The 16,309-nt window shown below is 38.9% G+C and overlaps 1 protein-coding gene across 1 annotated transcript; it reads right to left on the minus strand.

Annotated features, from left to right (window-relative positions):
• Window positions 1–9,532: 9,532 nt before the first annotated feature.
• chrna5 (cholinergic receptor, nicotinic, alpha 5) lies at window positions 9,533–12,830 on the minus strand. Its single transcript, XM_030793599.1, has 6 exons — window positions 12,789–12,830; window positions 12,007–12,116; window positions 11,633–11,810; window positions 11,063–11,395; window positions 10,275–10,640; window positions 9,533–9,706 (listed from the first exon to the last, which is right to left on the minus strand). The coding sequence occupies exons 1-6, from the start codon at window positions 12,813–12,815 to the stop codon at window positions 9,533–9,535; spliced, it is 1,188 nt and encodes a 395-aa protein (XP_030649459.1). The 5' UTR covers window positions 12,816–12,830.
• Between the last annotated feature and the right edge of the window lie 3,479 nt (window positions 12,831–16,309).

Here is a 16,309-nt window from a genome sequence, read left to right on the forward strand (position 1 = left end):
AAAAGGGGCTACCCACCCTCATTGCTGGAAAAATTTGCCCAGTAATGTTTTGGGTCTTATGATCAAAAGGGGCTTTATATAGCCTCTTTTGGTTAAATGTGTGTTGTTGATGGTAATAATTAATGTATATAAAAGGTTGTATTAATCTGATATAGTGTAGGTAGCAAGGTTGTAGTCACTTTCTATTACTGGCTTGTTAGTTGTTGTTGTTGTTGTTGTTGTGTGTGTGTGTGTGTGTGTGTGTGTGTGTACACGCCATAGCCTCCATCTAAAGCCCACTGTACTCCACAATAGATACATTCTGTACTATTTGTGTTTAACTGTTGTAATAAACCTTGACATTCACGTTTCTGTTCTCTGAGTGCATGATAAATCATTCCATAGTCCACTGAATGACGCGATCCAGGAATCCAGTTATCTAGGAGAACTGAATTCAAAGAGTAATATTATACTTACTACTTGAATTTATTATTTAATAAATGTTAATGCTAACACAGAGTTGTTTTGAATAATTCCTAGGTTCAGTGCTCTGAGCACTGAGATAAAAATAGAGTTCAGATTTTCAGATAAGGTTATGGTTATAGCTGAGTGATATTAGTATACAGCCTAATATGCACTGACTCATTATCTGTGATTTATCTCTTTCATCACTACAACAAACCTTATCAGTGCTTTAGTCAATGAAAACTTTAATACCGTGAGAACAAAGTTCTCTCTTGACATGTTTCCCGTTTTTAGCAATCAATTTCACTTAGGACCTTCACTTTCACTTCTAGCATTTTATTTCTCTACTTAAACTTTTCTTAGTTGCCTGTATGCATGAATCACCCCAGTGAAATTGTTTTGTTGCGCTTGTTACCACATTACTTAACAGTGAACAGTCTTTTGAATCTTTTTGAATTCTGAAATCTTGAACAAGTTCTTTTTTTAAAAAACAAGTCCATGAGTGCACTTCAAAAGTTCAGAAGAGTCTTTCACTTTGTTGCAGTTTCTCAGTTCACTTGTGAACAATGAAAACAGTTTATATATTTTTGAAAATGACAGTCTTCTTGGCTTGACAGGCTTCTCTGGCCTGACATAGAAAGCCATGGCAAAACGATAATACCAAGATGGCCAAAAAACAAAATAGACAACACAGAGGATTTAAAATTTACCAGCTAGTGTACTTTACTGTGATGATGGACAAGAAGTTTCGTTGAAATGACTGCTTTTGGTCCGAAGTAATGGGTATTTTGATAAATTTTTCTGGAATAATGCCCCCATGTAGCCAAATTTCATGAAACTTGGTGGGTACCCAGCATTCCCCATGCCAATGGAGTGTACCAAGTTTGTCATCAATCCAGCCAAGCATTGATGAGGTACGGCTCACTTACTGTTTTGGAGTCTTCTCCACTGAAATTCGTTGGTTGACAGTGGCAGTATCTTTTGTCCTGGGAAAATTCTTTTGATAAATTCTGATCAGACCCCTCTCTAGATGATACCAACTAATTGGTAGTAATATGATCAACGGTGTAGGATTAGTTTGCAAAAGAAGGGTTTTTTTTGAGAAATTCAGTATGTCAGAAAATCCAATATGGTGATTTCTGATTAAATGGGTCCATTTGACTTATCATGACCCAGGGATTCAGAACAAATAATGATCAAAACTCTTGGACCATCGGTTCAAACGTTATAAGCAAAAATGTTCTCCGAAAATTAGCCTGTTGGTGGCGCTGGAGGCAATGATGGAGTGACCCCAAATTTGGTGGCTGGATACATTGGACTGTGCTCTATGAGGGTACCAAATTTCACCAGGATCCAACAGGGGCTTCTATGAAAATTGCTAATTGAAAATTGCTAATACCAAGATGGCTGACAAAGAAAATGGCTGACACCTAGGGTTCATAATATCCCAACTAGGGCTCTTTACTGTGATAATGCATAAGAAGTTTGGTTGACATATCTGCTTTTGCCCTGGGGAAATGGGTATTTTAATTTTTTTTGTGTTTTCCTGATATGGCACCTCCATGTGACCAAATTTCATGAAACTTGGTGGTTATCCAGCATTTCCAGTGGCAATGAAGTGTACCAAGTTTGTCATCAATCCAACCAAACATTGCTGAGATATGGCTCACTTCCTGTTTGGAGTATTCACCGTCGAATTTCATTGGATGACAGGAGCCATATTGTTTGGCCTAGCAAAATTCTTTATACAGCTTTTGGTCAGACCCCACTATAGATGGTAAGTACCAAATTTGGTGGTGATAGGATCAATGGTCTAGAACAAGTTCACAAAAGTAGGTTTTCAGGCAGAAAATGACTGCAATGGGTGCATTCGACTCAGCATGACCCTCTGTATAGTATTTGTAGGGTGTGCGATAAACGACCGCATGAGACAACACGGTAAAACCTCAGACGACAGTCAAAACCAAACGGGGCAGGATACTGATGCAGAGATGACGAATGTGTGACAGCAAACTCAATATCCTGGCACACAGCTGCACCTTTTTTTTTTTTTTACTGCTGTTGAGAACACACGGAATTTACACAGACCAGGTGTACGATGTAACAACAGAAATAATAAGAAGACAGTAACAACAACAACAACAACAATGACAACAACAACAACAAAAAAAAAACCCAGCAATAACATCTAAGATTTATTATTTCCCACACAGATATAAAAATCACATATATGAAATTTATGAAGGGGTCTCAGTAAATATTGCTCTATATCTGTTTATATTGTTTATATTGCTTTGTATAGACGTAGTAATACTTTACCTTTCAAACTTCAGCTTGCTGCTTAAGTTTTGATGTGAATCAATAATATGATCTATGTCCATGAGAAAAACAGTGTGGTCTTGGGGTAGAATTGTTGAATCTTTTTGTAGATATCAAATGGGGCATATAATATCAAAAAAATTCAGTACATTTAAGACATATCTTATTTTCATAATACAAAGTTATGTTTTCAAGAACGAATGAGTAATTGTGTCTTTCATATCTGAACGTATAAGAGGCTAAATATTTTCAAAATATCTAACATACTACATTAAAAAAAAAAATCTAACATACTACATTAAAAAAAAAACAAATATCTAACATACTACATTAAAAAAAAATCAAATATCTAACATACTACATTAAAAAAAAAACAAATGAGTAAAAGTGTGTTCACCCCTAATTTGCTGTTTGGCCCCTAATAAGAAAATCCCACCCGCCACCTACTCTGAGCCAATTATTTTGGGATTTGCAATCAAGAATACCACACCCACTTTATTTCAAACCAATGAGAATGCTCTGTCTGTAAAGTAAAATCAGATTCTGGGATTGGTATAGATTACACATCACTAACCTTTGTCAAATGCACACAATTGCACTCTCTCTCAGGATTTCATCACCTCTTCCCTTATTTTAAGGTCAGCTTAGTATGGTAGGCAACAAAGAATTCTTTAGGAGAGTGAAAGATGAACTTAGTAACTCTCCTCTTGCTTCAAATGCAGCTTTGGGCTTTATCCTTCTGGGATTAGAAAAGTTCTTGGAGCTGGACTTTGACTGTCCTTGCAACCCCAAATGGAATGCGTTGTTTACCTCTGCGTTCTTCATCATTCCTGCGGTGATAGCTTGTGTACTAATGGTGATCGTCCAAGGATATCAATGTGATGAATGGATTTGCAAAATAGTAACAAGCATTGTTCCAGCAGTTGTGTGGTTAACCTTGCTTTTCTTTGATGGTCAATATTTTGCCTGTGCAAAGACGGACTGGGAAGGTAGATTCATCATCGCTGACGGAGCAGAACCACAGAAATGGTGTGCACCAACAAATGAGAGTGATGTCAAGATGAATGAGCTGATGATCCGCTCACAGCAATTCTATTTTGTCTCCCAGGTGAGTTTTGTGAGGACCTTTGCTTTCAGCAGTTTAGAGTCATGAAATTGATCACAATTCATTCAGACCTGAGTGTAGATAAAGGACAGATAGTTTGAGCCATTGTATTTAAAATCAGTAAATGATTAGGCTGTTTGTAGCATTCCATGTCATCTCTATCAGGATATGTCACCGGGCTTTCCCTGATAGTTGCTCTCTGTCTCCCTCTCCTGTAGGTTATTGGTATGGGCCTTCTTATTCTCCTCTGTATAGGACTTGTCGGGTGTGCGATAAAAGACTACAGGAGACAAACCCGTGAAAAAAACCCAGAGGGCAGCCAAAAAAAAACGGGGGAGAATGCTGATGCAGAGATGACGAATGTGTGACAGCAAACTCAATATCCTGGCACACAGCTGCACCTTTTTTTTTTGTTTTTTACTGCTGTTGAGAACACATGGAATTTACACAGACCAGGTGTACGATGTAACAACAGAAATAATAAGAAAACAGTAAAAAACAACAACAACAACAACGACAACAACAACAACAAAAAAACCCTCAGCAATAACATCTAAGATTTATTATTTCCCACACAGATATAAAAATCACATATATGAAATTTATGAAGGGGTCTCAGTAAATATTGCTCTATATCTGTTTATATTGTTTATATTGCTTTGTATAGACGTAGTAATACTTTACCTTTCAAACTTCAGCTTGCTGCTTAAGTTTTGATGTGAATCAATAATATGATCTATGTCCATGAGAAAAACAGTGTGGTCTTGGGGTAGAATTGTTGAATCTTTTTGTAGATATCAAACTCGGCATATAATATAAAAAAAAATTCCGTACATTTAAGACATATATTATTTTCATAATACAAAATTATGTTTTCAAGAACGAATGAGTAATTGTGTCTTTAATATCTGAACGTATGAGAGGCTCAATATTTTCAAAATATCTAACATACTACATTAAAAAAAACCCAAATATCTAACATACTACATTCAGAAAAACAAATGAGTAAAAATGTGTTCACTTTGCTTGTAAAAGACACACATGTGTAGATTTACTGAGTAAGGAATTCACTGTGTAAACTGTGTGAAGAACATTGAATTATACTTTAAACACTGAATCAGAAATTCAGTGTTTGAATCATATGAGCCTAGCCTTTTTCCAGGTAATATCCAAATAAAAGATAATTCTCTGCTCTTTTATTGTGACATTTTCTGATTTTTATTTCAGTCCCATTTGAAGTTAAGTTGCTTTGTATGATGTTGATTTCACAACAGGTCAGATGACTTCACTAGTTGAATCAGATCAACTGGAATAGCGTTAATAGCAAGGGAATAATATTATTAAAAATGGACATTGAAACTGTACAGGGCCAAAAAACTGTTCATATGATACACATATACATTAAACCTCACATTAAAAATGTCTAAAAGATGGTAATGCAATTTCAATGACATGTAGTTGTGACTTAAGGCACAAAGGAGACCCAAAGTGTCTTGGACTACACCACTGGGGGGAGCTACACCCAGGGAAACAGCTAAGCTCTTTAATGTAAAGATGATTAAACTTTTTCCCATCCAGATATAGGTTTTGTAAAGGGTGGAGTCACAAAAAAAAGTTTGTAAGAGCAATACTTGGTCATAAAATAATACTAGTGTTACAACGCCAGTTGAGCAAACAAAACAAAACAAAACAAAACCCAAACAAACAAACAAAAAAAAGCTCAACACCAGAGCAAGCCAATATAAACCAACTGGGAAGCACTCATGGTCAGGCAGACACAGAGTAAACCCACTATGGATGTAAGAAGAATCCAGAACATTAAAATATTGAATAAACAAATGTTGATGAATAGATGTAATCTAATCCAGTAACAACCTTACATGGATCTAAGAATCCTTATTACTTTAGTACAGTGTTTGGGGTAATGAGTTACAAAGTAACGTGTTACTGTAATTATATTACTGTCCTCAGTAACGAAGTAAAGCATTACTGTTACTGGATTATTAAATTGTCCTTTACTGCATTACACATGCCTTTTCAAAAGAATGTTTGTTGTGCTGAACACTTAAATTTCACTTAAATTAAAATTGATAAACTTATAAAACTTATAAAACATATAAAATGGATAGTGCTAATTGGTCAATACAGTGTTCTAGTTGTGTCAAAATACACGATTATAGAAGCAGCTATGACGTGACACACACCTGTTCACCTTAATTGTGTATCTATGACTACCCACTGTCACTAGGAGAGATTGGGTCCTTGACAGTAGCTCCCGTTAAATGGGACAAGACCGACCATTGGTTAGTTAGCTAGCTAGCAAGGTCTGCTACATTAGAGAAAACCTGAAAATACTGTGTAGCCATCCAGGACAATAATAATGGCGAGCTTTAATGTTGCTTTTAATCACAAAATCCAGATAATGCAGCTGTCATCTGACTATGATACTAAAACTTATCACTTGCTACTTCAGAAACTACCAGTAGTTAACCACTGAAGCTAAATGACAACATCCTGATTAATGCAGCTACACTGTACTTGTCTTTAGATGGCTAAGATCATGTGTTTCTATTTTTTGTCACTGGTCAAAAATGCAAACTCGTGAATGAGGCCACAGAGGAGAGAGAGACACACACAATAAAACAAGGAGCCTACAGAGGCTTCAGAAAGCCAGACGACCACAGAGAACACCAAAATAAAACAAGGAACACTATTCTACAGGCAAAACAGCCGCAAACATCCCCCGCAACAACAGTTAAAAAATAATTCACTTATTAAAGAAGAGCTGCTGCTATTAAAAGGTGTACGCATTTACTGACAATTAGTATTTACAAAACACAGTCTATGTGATGCCAGTACAACTAAAGTGCACTGGAGGCCAGGGTAACGTAGCAGGATGCTTCCAGGTTCCTCAGGCACTCTAATGCTGGATTCTTCCATTGGCAAGGAGAGGCTGCAGAATGGAAACACCTGACACTAAATTTCTATACAAAAGTAGCATTAATCATCCAGCTATTAAGGTTTATCTACAGCTTCCTTTTATTTACATTATCTCTTTCAGTTTCATACCGGTCACGCCTTACTTGTTCATTCCTAAACTTCATTATGTAAGGGTTCTTACGACTCATCTAGGGAAGAGTGGTGCAGCAGAATGTGTGGTGATGGAAAGAGAGAATTAGCAGGAACACAGGGGTAAAACAACATCCAAACAGGCTACTACTTTCAAAAATCTACAACTATTTACAAAACAGTTTGTATCTGTATGAATTCATCACTGGAAAGTACATTTTCAGGAACTCTGCTTGTTTTGAGGATGTGATTAATAAAGGTGTTAGTAGCCTGAGTAACACTGTCTTAAATAACTGGATCCAGGCGTAGAAAATGACATGCCACTTATTTTTCTTATGTTTTGCAAAATCTCTTCACAGGCATTACAAGATGATGACATGTCACTTAAATCAGTTAAAGAGTTCTTAAAAGCTGAAGTGAATTTAAAAAAAACCCTAAAGGCAGAGGACTCTGCATTGTTGGACACTTGTATTGCCCTCATGTTCTGTTGGTACTGCTGTCTGTGCTTTGTAGCAGAGTCATAGTCAATGCCATGTGCTTTGTAGCAGAGTCATAGTCAATGCCATGTCTTTCAGAAATGAAGATGATACTGTTTCTATCCTGGTTTTTATTGTGCTCCACTTCAGTACCACACTGTAGGTCAGCTTCAGATATAGGCCATATATTGAGTTGTGTCTCTACATATTAAATATGCTCAATTCTGTGAACTTCTGTATTACTATTTTAGTTTGTTTTATTTTGAGTTTTTATTGAAATTTAATATATTTTATTATATAATAACTGCATTAAATTTGAATCATTATTGTTCCTTTTTGGTGTTTTTTTGTGCCTCAAGTGAACGTTTTGGCAATGACTTTTATTTTGAAATTTATGCTAACCTGCAAGGAGCCTCCTCACCTGAGAGGATGCTGAAAAACGTATCCATGTGTTTCTCACATACAGATTTCGTTACTGTCATGCTCTAGTCTCTGCTTTAAGGCAGCCGCTGTCAACCTACAGCTCACAGCCCAAAGCTCTGCTGTTAGACATTTGATCAGAACCCATCAAAAAGTCCAACACCATTACACGGTCTAAGCCCCTTGTGCTAAATACTGAATTACTTTAGCGCTACTCAGCTGCCTGTGCTGGGTGTACTAGCATGGCCCTGCTCCTGAATGTCCTCACTATCAGTATAAAGACAACAGTTGATAAGTCTTTTTCATTCAGGGCTTATTTTCTGTGGGAAAACAAATATAAATTACGCACTGTGTATCTGGACTATTTATGTTCATCCGTGTCCTAGAACAATTCCGGGGCTGAAATACAGGCCTGGGAATCTGAAGTGGTGTTGTTTTACGTTTTCCAATCCAGACACTGCAGGAGCCACTCTTTTCTTATGTGTCTGAAGAGGATCCTTGGTAATACTTTTGTACAAATACAATTAACCTGCTCACTGTGCTTGGTTTCATTTTTATCATTTGGCCTTTGTTGCTATATTTGGCCGTTTAAGGGAACTGCACAGGTCGATAGGCATTTATTAGTCATTCATTAGTCATTTATACATTTATTACCTTTGTTATTATTATTACCTTACTGCAGTTACTCATTCATCACACGTACATATTCAGCTGCAGGTCGGACTCAAATGAGGTCACAATTTATAAGGATCCTTTTTTAACAGATTTTGCTAATTTACCGAGTGTTAACAAATTGCTGGTTCAAATGTACTGTGCTGAATAGGTAGATAAGAGACAGACACATCTTTGCTTTTTCTGTGGAACAGAAACAATCTATTCAGTAACAGTATACAAATTCATTATGATTAAAAAAACAAACAAACAAACAAACAAACAAAAAACCCTATAGCAGCACTGAGTCTATCATTTCTCGAAATCTTATGCATTCATTAGCACAGTGTACCATAATAGTATTATGCAGTTTTCTCTATTTTAATGTTGTTTAACAGGGTTAACACTGAGGACAGGAGCAGCAGACTGACCTACTCATCTGTCGTTACAGAATCCACAGAGAAACACTCATATAAGTTAATATGTAGACCAAACACACATACTGCATGTCAGCAATTTAGTTCTCTGAAAATGTCATCTTACAGATATGAATAAGCTGTTCACTGGTCTCCTATTAAATATTTCGATATATTTCGCTAGGTCTCATTTGGAAGTTATATGCACTGCTGACCATAGTTTGATGTGTCCACTTGCATGGTTGCTCTGTGCACAGGGGTCTATTTTAACTGTAAGTAAAACCATTTATCTACAGCCTCACTCTGAACGCCGTTTGCTATTCCATATGTGCTTCTAAATTGTAGCTTTGCTTGTATACACATATATATATATATATATATATATATATAAAAGAAAAAGTTTACCTAAATTTAAAAAAAGATCACCCAAAGGTATCCTGTTTTCTTCTTTGAAAAAACAAAAGTGTATTGTGTGCTTAACTTCAATCCTGTCCCTGACCTGTTGGCTTTTTGAACAAGTTTATGGGGGAAATCTTGACATTTTCTGGAGGTAAAAACAGTGTAAAAATGCACCAAGAGACCAATGCTTGATTGTTCCACGTGTACCACAGTTCAGAGTCAATGCCGGCGATTCACTGTCTGTCCATTGGGGGGATGCTACCGACATGGCTTGGGACGATGATGTTGGCCCATTTGTAGATGACAGGAATGAAGAGCAACACCGAACCCAGGATTGACACCAGGAGGAAGGCCCACAGAAACACACGGTCCAGCACCTGGGCCACAAACTTCCAGTCCTGGACAACCTGCAGAGAAAAACACATTCAGCAATATATATACAGAGCTTTTTACTGACTTTACTGGCTTGGTCCACAACTGATCTTTGTCTGTTAATATTCCCCTACATTTCTTTGAAAATCTGAGTCAGAAGTAGGTTAATGTTTTTAATGTTTTTAGGGGCCTTTTTTTTAGATTAAAAAGGAGATAATCTTGTATTATAAAACAGAGAGGATATGTGAGAGGCTAGTTACATTATGATAATTTGAGTGCTGTTTAAGTGATATTCATCTCTCATACTGAAAATACTATTAATGTGAAGCACCTGGTATGGCTGTTTCAGAAGCATTTTGAGTTAGCTGTTTCAGAAGCGTTTTGAGTTAGCTGTTTCATAAGCATTTTGTGTTAGCTGTTTCAGAAGCATTTTGAGTTAGTTGTTTCAGAAGCATTTTGAGTTAGCTGTTTCATAAGCATTTTGTGTTAGCTGTTTCAGAAGCATTTTGAGTTAGCTGTTTCATAAGCATTTTGAGTTAGTTGTTTCAGAAGCATTTTGTATTAGCTGTTTCAGAAGCAAGTTGCTTACATCTCCTTGATTACCTCTCTGACTTCGTTCTCTTTGACCACGTGCAGTGTTATGTAACGGATGCAGTCAAGTGCTGCCTGCAGGTTTTGTTTGGTGGAGAGCAGAGGGGTGGTCTCCTCCATAGAGTTTTTCACAGAACCTCCTTTTCCGAACCTTCTGTCTCCCTGTCCGGCTGCAGTGCTCGCGTATCGGTCCACGTGGCTGCGCATACAGAGCAGCTTGGGCAGACGGTGTAGGAATATGCGACGGACCCACGGCGCCATGCTGTGGTGAGTGGCGGAAGAGCGGTGGTGGATATTGATGGCGAAGACGGTGATGACGATGGAGAGCGTGACGAAGATCATGGTGAAGACCAGGTACTCGCCGATGAGCGGGATGACCTGAGGGAAGAGTTGTAACAACCAGGCAAACGTGAAAATAGCATAAACAGGAAAGAGTGATTGCTATAGTAATACTGACCATCTCAGTGGAAGCAACACATACACCTGTGTTAAATTAACGTAACTGAGATAGCGTAAACGTCAGCGTTTACGCCATCTCAGTCAAGACCAGCGCAGGATAAAAACAAACACCCATAGAGGTCATTTAAACACTAGCTAATTTGCTGTGTCAGTTTTTGACAGCTCACTGTGCAGTCATGTCATATTAAAAAAAAAAATGTTGGACTATTTTTAATGTCGACTGAATGCTTAATGCACTCATTCTTTAATATAATATAATATAATATAATATAACATAATATAATATAATCTATAATATATGTGCGTGTGTGTATATATATCATTTGAATCTCCAGCTCTACCTTGGAGGAAGACGGTATGATCTCCTCAATCACCAGCAGGAAAACAGTGAGGGAGACCAGCACTGAGGTGCAAAGGGAGATTTTCTCTCCACCGTTAGAGGGCAAGTAAAAGACCAGCACCGTGAGGAAGGACAGGCCGATGCAGGGGATGATGAGGAAGAGGGTGTAGAAGAGCGGCAGCCGGCGGATGATAAAGGAATAGGTGATGAAGGGATACGTGAAGGTGCCGTCGGTCCGTAATCCTCGGCTTCCCGTGGCTGTCACGATCTCCCATTCCCCGTTGTCAAAATAATCCCTCTTATCCACATGCACATCTTCAAGGAGTATGTCCACCTGAATAAACAGCATGAAATGTGCTCAGGTCTGTTTAAGGTGTTACTTATCCTGCAATAAAAAAGACAATGTACTTCTAAACCCGAACCTAATTCTCATCGAAACCAAATTATGTTCTTGGTTTATATGGTGTTTTCTCACACAGAGCCTGATGCACAGAAACACTTTCAAAATAACTAGAGCATTGTCCTCTGCTCTACAAACCACTATGTCGTCTCGTATTCACATAAGCTGAACCTGTGAGCCGTCGTAGGTCCAGGATCCAAACTTCATGGAGCAGTTCTGCAGGTCGAAGGGGAAGAAGGTGACGTCTATGGTGCAGGTGGACTTGTAGTTGGCGGGTGGTGTCCAGGAGATGGCGCCATCGTACCTCACCACAGCTTTGGTGACCGTTGCCTCGAAATGACCATCAGCACTGGGAGAATACAGGGAAGGATGGTACGCAATAGATGTAGATGTAAATAACTTAGTTAATATACCTCAGTTAATCCTATCATCTATAATAGGACAGTGTGATACATACAGTGTGTATGTACAGCTCTAGATTTGTACTGTATGTGTAACGAATAAGGGAGTCGTGCTCATCCAAAGCTCAGTAGACTTGTACATACTTGTCATAGAGCACAATATCTGGGATCCAGATGGAGTCAGAGGGAACTCTGATGGATGTAATGCCCAGATATTTATCAGGGTCCCATCGTAGCTTTGTGTCAATCCATTCCTGAACGAAATGAAAAAAGGAACGAAAAGTTAAAACGTGAGTTATGGTGAATGAAATCACAGTGCACTGGTGCTACGGATGGAGGAACAGGACAGACAGTGAGGGAAAAACAAACGAATGTCCTCAGCACTGTGTTTCCATCATTAGACCAGAGGTTCTCTTTGTGTGAATTCCCTCCTGGTACTCTACATCAACGAATTTCACCCCCACCCCCAGATGTTTCCCTGCTCTACCATAACTGATTCAACTGATCAGTCAGCGACTTAGGAGGCCCTGGATTAACTAGAGTTGGTGTGTTAGATAGGGATCTGCAGAACTGTTGTGCTGCTCTTGCATATCTGTCTGATGTTCCCCACAAGGTCTGTCACTCATCTCCATGGCGACTGTGTGACCCAGCGACCTTGCAGAAAGCTAATAGCCTCCTGGCTGTGGCCAGTTGCACTGGTCTATGATCATGAATTGAGCTGTCACTGGGCGGTGAGCCGCGGGGACAGCAGGGCATAGGTGATGGCCAGAATGGCACAGGAGGGGGCAGGTTTGGATGAGTGCTCCGTCAAAAGCCAGCAAAAAGGAGGGATGCTAGAAGATTGATATTTCTAAATGTCACCTGGTCCATATGTCTGTATAGCAGTTTCAGCCTCTGTTTATGGTGTTTCCGGACATTGCACACACCTGTTTTATCCATACATTGGTGGTCATCAGCTGATTCTTCTCATCCTAATGGAACAGAATGATGGACAGAGTTATACGGTCATAGCTTTCATTTGTAACCTGTAACATGACGATTACAGAAGAGTTATTTAAAAGAGTCATCCAAAAAAGAAACCAAATGTCCTCACAAACGAACAGTAACAGACATAAAGCAAATGAAAAAGAAAATCATTTCCACTCACGACATCCACCAGCTGGGAAATAGCCAGTCCAAATTTGACTTGCACTGTGCCATTAAGCTCCTTCACAGGCCTCACCCATTTCTGATAGTTACTGAAAAGATGTTTCAACAGTTTGTCTTCTGTTTTGGCATAGGAGGACAACTTGGGCGCTCCTAAGACGACAGGAACAGTTTACTTTTATTTCTGTTATTTATTTATTATTTAAAAAAAAAAAACAAAAAAAACTGCGCTATGTTACATTACAGGAGGTATGAAAAAATGTGAAAAAATGAGAGTAAACAAACAAACAAACAACAAATTAGCCTGGCAGCCCAAGAACAAAACCAACCGGACAAACTGACCCTGCTCCTCATGGTCAGAGAATAATAATCAGTAACTCAGCAGGTCCCTTACTTTAAATCTCCTCCCTTCCAGAAACTGCTGCTCTGGAAACAGCCCCGCTAATGTACATTGTTCCGTAATAGTATTTGTTCTTATGGACTTCAGTGAGTGGCAATAAGGGGCCCTTGCTGATCTTACATCAGTGTGATGCTCTTTCTGCTCATACTGCTACACTGATGCTGATACAGAGGCACTGTACACTTGTTTTGTTTATGCTTTGTTTATGAAATGTATAGATGTAAATAAAAAAAAAAAAATAGGAAAAAAAAAATGTTTATATTTCAAAAAATAAAAATCATCTTTCTCCTTTTTACATAGTACCTTTGTATGATGCTTTGTGCCTGCTCCCACTGCAAACTGTTCAGTGACATAAACAGAAGTTCACAGTATCCAGGTTCACAACATGTTGTGTACTGATTATAGAGATGAGTGTCTGAGGTGAGACAGAAGACAGCTTCTCTGCAGGAAATAAGGTCTAATTGACAGACTGGCTCCCCTAGCGCACTAATTAAGCTTAATTGGTTCTGCCTGGTTTTGCCTGGCTCAGACAACACTCTGCGGTCACAGTGGACTCTCCTGATCTAATTTGGCACAGAGAGGAAGGGCATACGAGATTCAGTCAATAACGTGCATTTGAACCGAGGCAGACTCCGCGGCGATGCTGACTGATGCATCTGTCTGTATGAAATTGGTTTACGCTATATCACCAGAACTGGATCACATGCTTTCTGAGAGAGTGGAATATTTCTGTGGCCGAATGTGAACCCTCCAACCTCTGAGTTTAATCTTTTTAAATGTTTACAGCGTTTCTTTTAAACGCAGAACCTTTCTCGCTCCTCAATTTTAATGATCGTCATTTACATCGGTTATGCTAAAGTAAACATCATTAAGAATGCTGTCCTCTTTGTTTACATTTAATCTGAAACACGACAGTCAGCACTTGCTTTCATCAGATAAATACAGCATGCAAATTAAAGGACAGAAATTGTTTTAGTTTGTCGAGTTTCAGAAATTGCATTGATTGAAATCGGCAATCCAGTTCACAGACGTGAATCATGAATATCTTCCTGAAATGCAAACCATTGTCTGACTGTGTAGGTAGAAAGAGATCTGCGTTTGGGATTTTGAAGATTCGTGATGTTGTGGTGACAAGTGAAAATGCCAAATTTGATAAGACAACATGATTTGACCATAAACAGCCAATCATAAGTCACTGCTACTGATCTATGGTCGTTTATATAGCTAATGTATTTACATATGGACATTCCTTTAACATTGAGTAGATCTTTCATCATTCAAAAAAAACATTCAGATTATCTGTGTAGATTGTTTACAGTGCAGAACAATTTATGCCATGAGCAAACAAACAAACAAACAAACAAACAGATAGACAAAACAAGCCACATCATTGGCCTTTCTCTGAGAAATGAGAAGTTATTGTTACTTGGACACTTGGAGTCACCGCGAATGTGGACGCCATAAAACCTGAGGGACATGTACAGTCTCATCTCTGCAGTTTGGCCGAGAGCAGTAAAAACAGCAACGTGTACAAAAGCGCTGTGCGTCGTCCGATCTCTCTTAGCTGAATCGTAGGTTAAAGAAGATGCTGATTACGTTTTGCTCGTTGCGCCTGTAGTCAGTACGTCTTTGATTTTTGATGTGATATATATATATGTATATGCGCATGTTAACTTTAGGCCTGTATGCTGACAGCACGGCTGTAAATCTCCTCTATCAGTTATTCGGTTAGTTGTGCTCAGGCAGGATTTAGCTCCCCCAGAGCCAGTTTATGAGACCACAAATCAATAAGTACATTTCTCGGCCCTCTCAATCAATATCAGACTGATTAAAAACTATATCACCCCACAGACGTCTCGGACACAACCTCGTGTGCTGTCTTTGTTGATGCTGCAAGCAGTGAAGGTCCTTTTAATACCCTAATGAAAAGATTTAATGTTGATTCAGTTCTCCGTCACTATATAAAATTTTTATTTTAGTCCGATCAGTACCGACGTGATAAATCAGTAAATCGTAAATTATTCATTGTTGCTGCTCTTCCTAGACCTTCTCTAATCACACAGTAGAAAAAAAAAAGTATTTTCATTTTACAGGATGTCATACATCATCTCCGTGAGATGAGCACAAAAATTCGGGCCTCTTGCCATTTCTTTAGTTTTCATTTTCTTTAAAATGCTTAAAATCACTGTGTGTAGCATAGGGAGAGACAATTAGACACATCTCTTTTCCTGCTGTCTTATCATAAAACATCATAAGAATATTACACAGAAGAGGCTATTACACATCATAATGACTAGTCCTCAGTGTCTGTCTCTGAAGCTCACTGGCTGCCCTAGCTGCCACTGTGTCTGAATGCATTACTACAGCCGAAAAGACGAGCGGCAGGGCTACCACCACTGAGAGCCTCACTCATCCTGCTAGGGAGAGATGGAGGGAGAGCATAGAAAACGATGAAAAACAGGAGAAAGGAAGGAACGCGTGAGTCTATGTGAAAGGGAAGAAAGAGAGAGAGAAGAATGGCGTACGTGAAGTTCGATAAACTCACTTAGGGACGAGCAGGAGAGACAGTAGCATGCCAGCAGGATCAGAGCGCTTGTGTTTCCCGTAGACGCCAGCATGGTGTCAAACACAGCAGCAGGTCCAAGGAGCCGCACGCACACGCACACACACACACAGAGGAGGCTCTCAAACAGACGTCAGCTCCAACGAGCTGGAGACCTTCAAAAGACAGAGCTTAGGATCATCCTTCGGTTGTTACATGCGGAGAAACACTGTCTCAGACCCCCCAAGTCATGATCATAGACACTGAGTTGCACATGCACACGCACGGACACACATCACTTCACCTGTATGGTCTGTGTCTACAAATACAGTTAGTCCGTGTGCGTCGGCAACATATGT

The sequence above is a fragment of the Chanos chanos genome, chromosome 2 (assembly GCF_902362185.1).
Source record: "Chanos chanos chromosome 2, fChaCha1.1, whole genome shotgun sequence".
NCBI lineage: Eukaryota > Metazoa > Chordata > Actinopteri > Gonorynchiformes > Chanidae > Chanos > Chanos chanos.

What these genes read in the sequence shown, in the direction of transcription:
- chrna5 (XM_030793599.1), bottom strand. Translation starts at nt 12,815, where the DNA reads ATGACCACCAATGTATGGATAAAACAG. An exon ending in GGACCTACGACGGCTCACAG is followed by an intron (nt 11,396 to 11,632) that starts GTTCAGCTTATG and finishes CTGTTTATTCAG; the next exon opens with GTGGACATACTCCTTGAAGA. An exon ending in TCATACCGTCTTCCTCCAAG is followed by an intron (nt 10,641 to 11,062) that starts GTAGAGCTGGAG and finishes CTCTTCCCTCAG; the next exon opens with GTCATCCCGCTCATCGGCGA.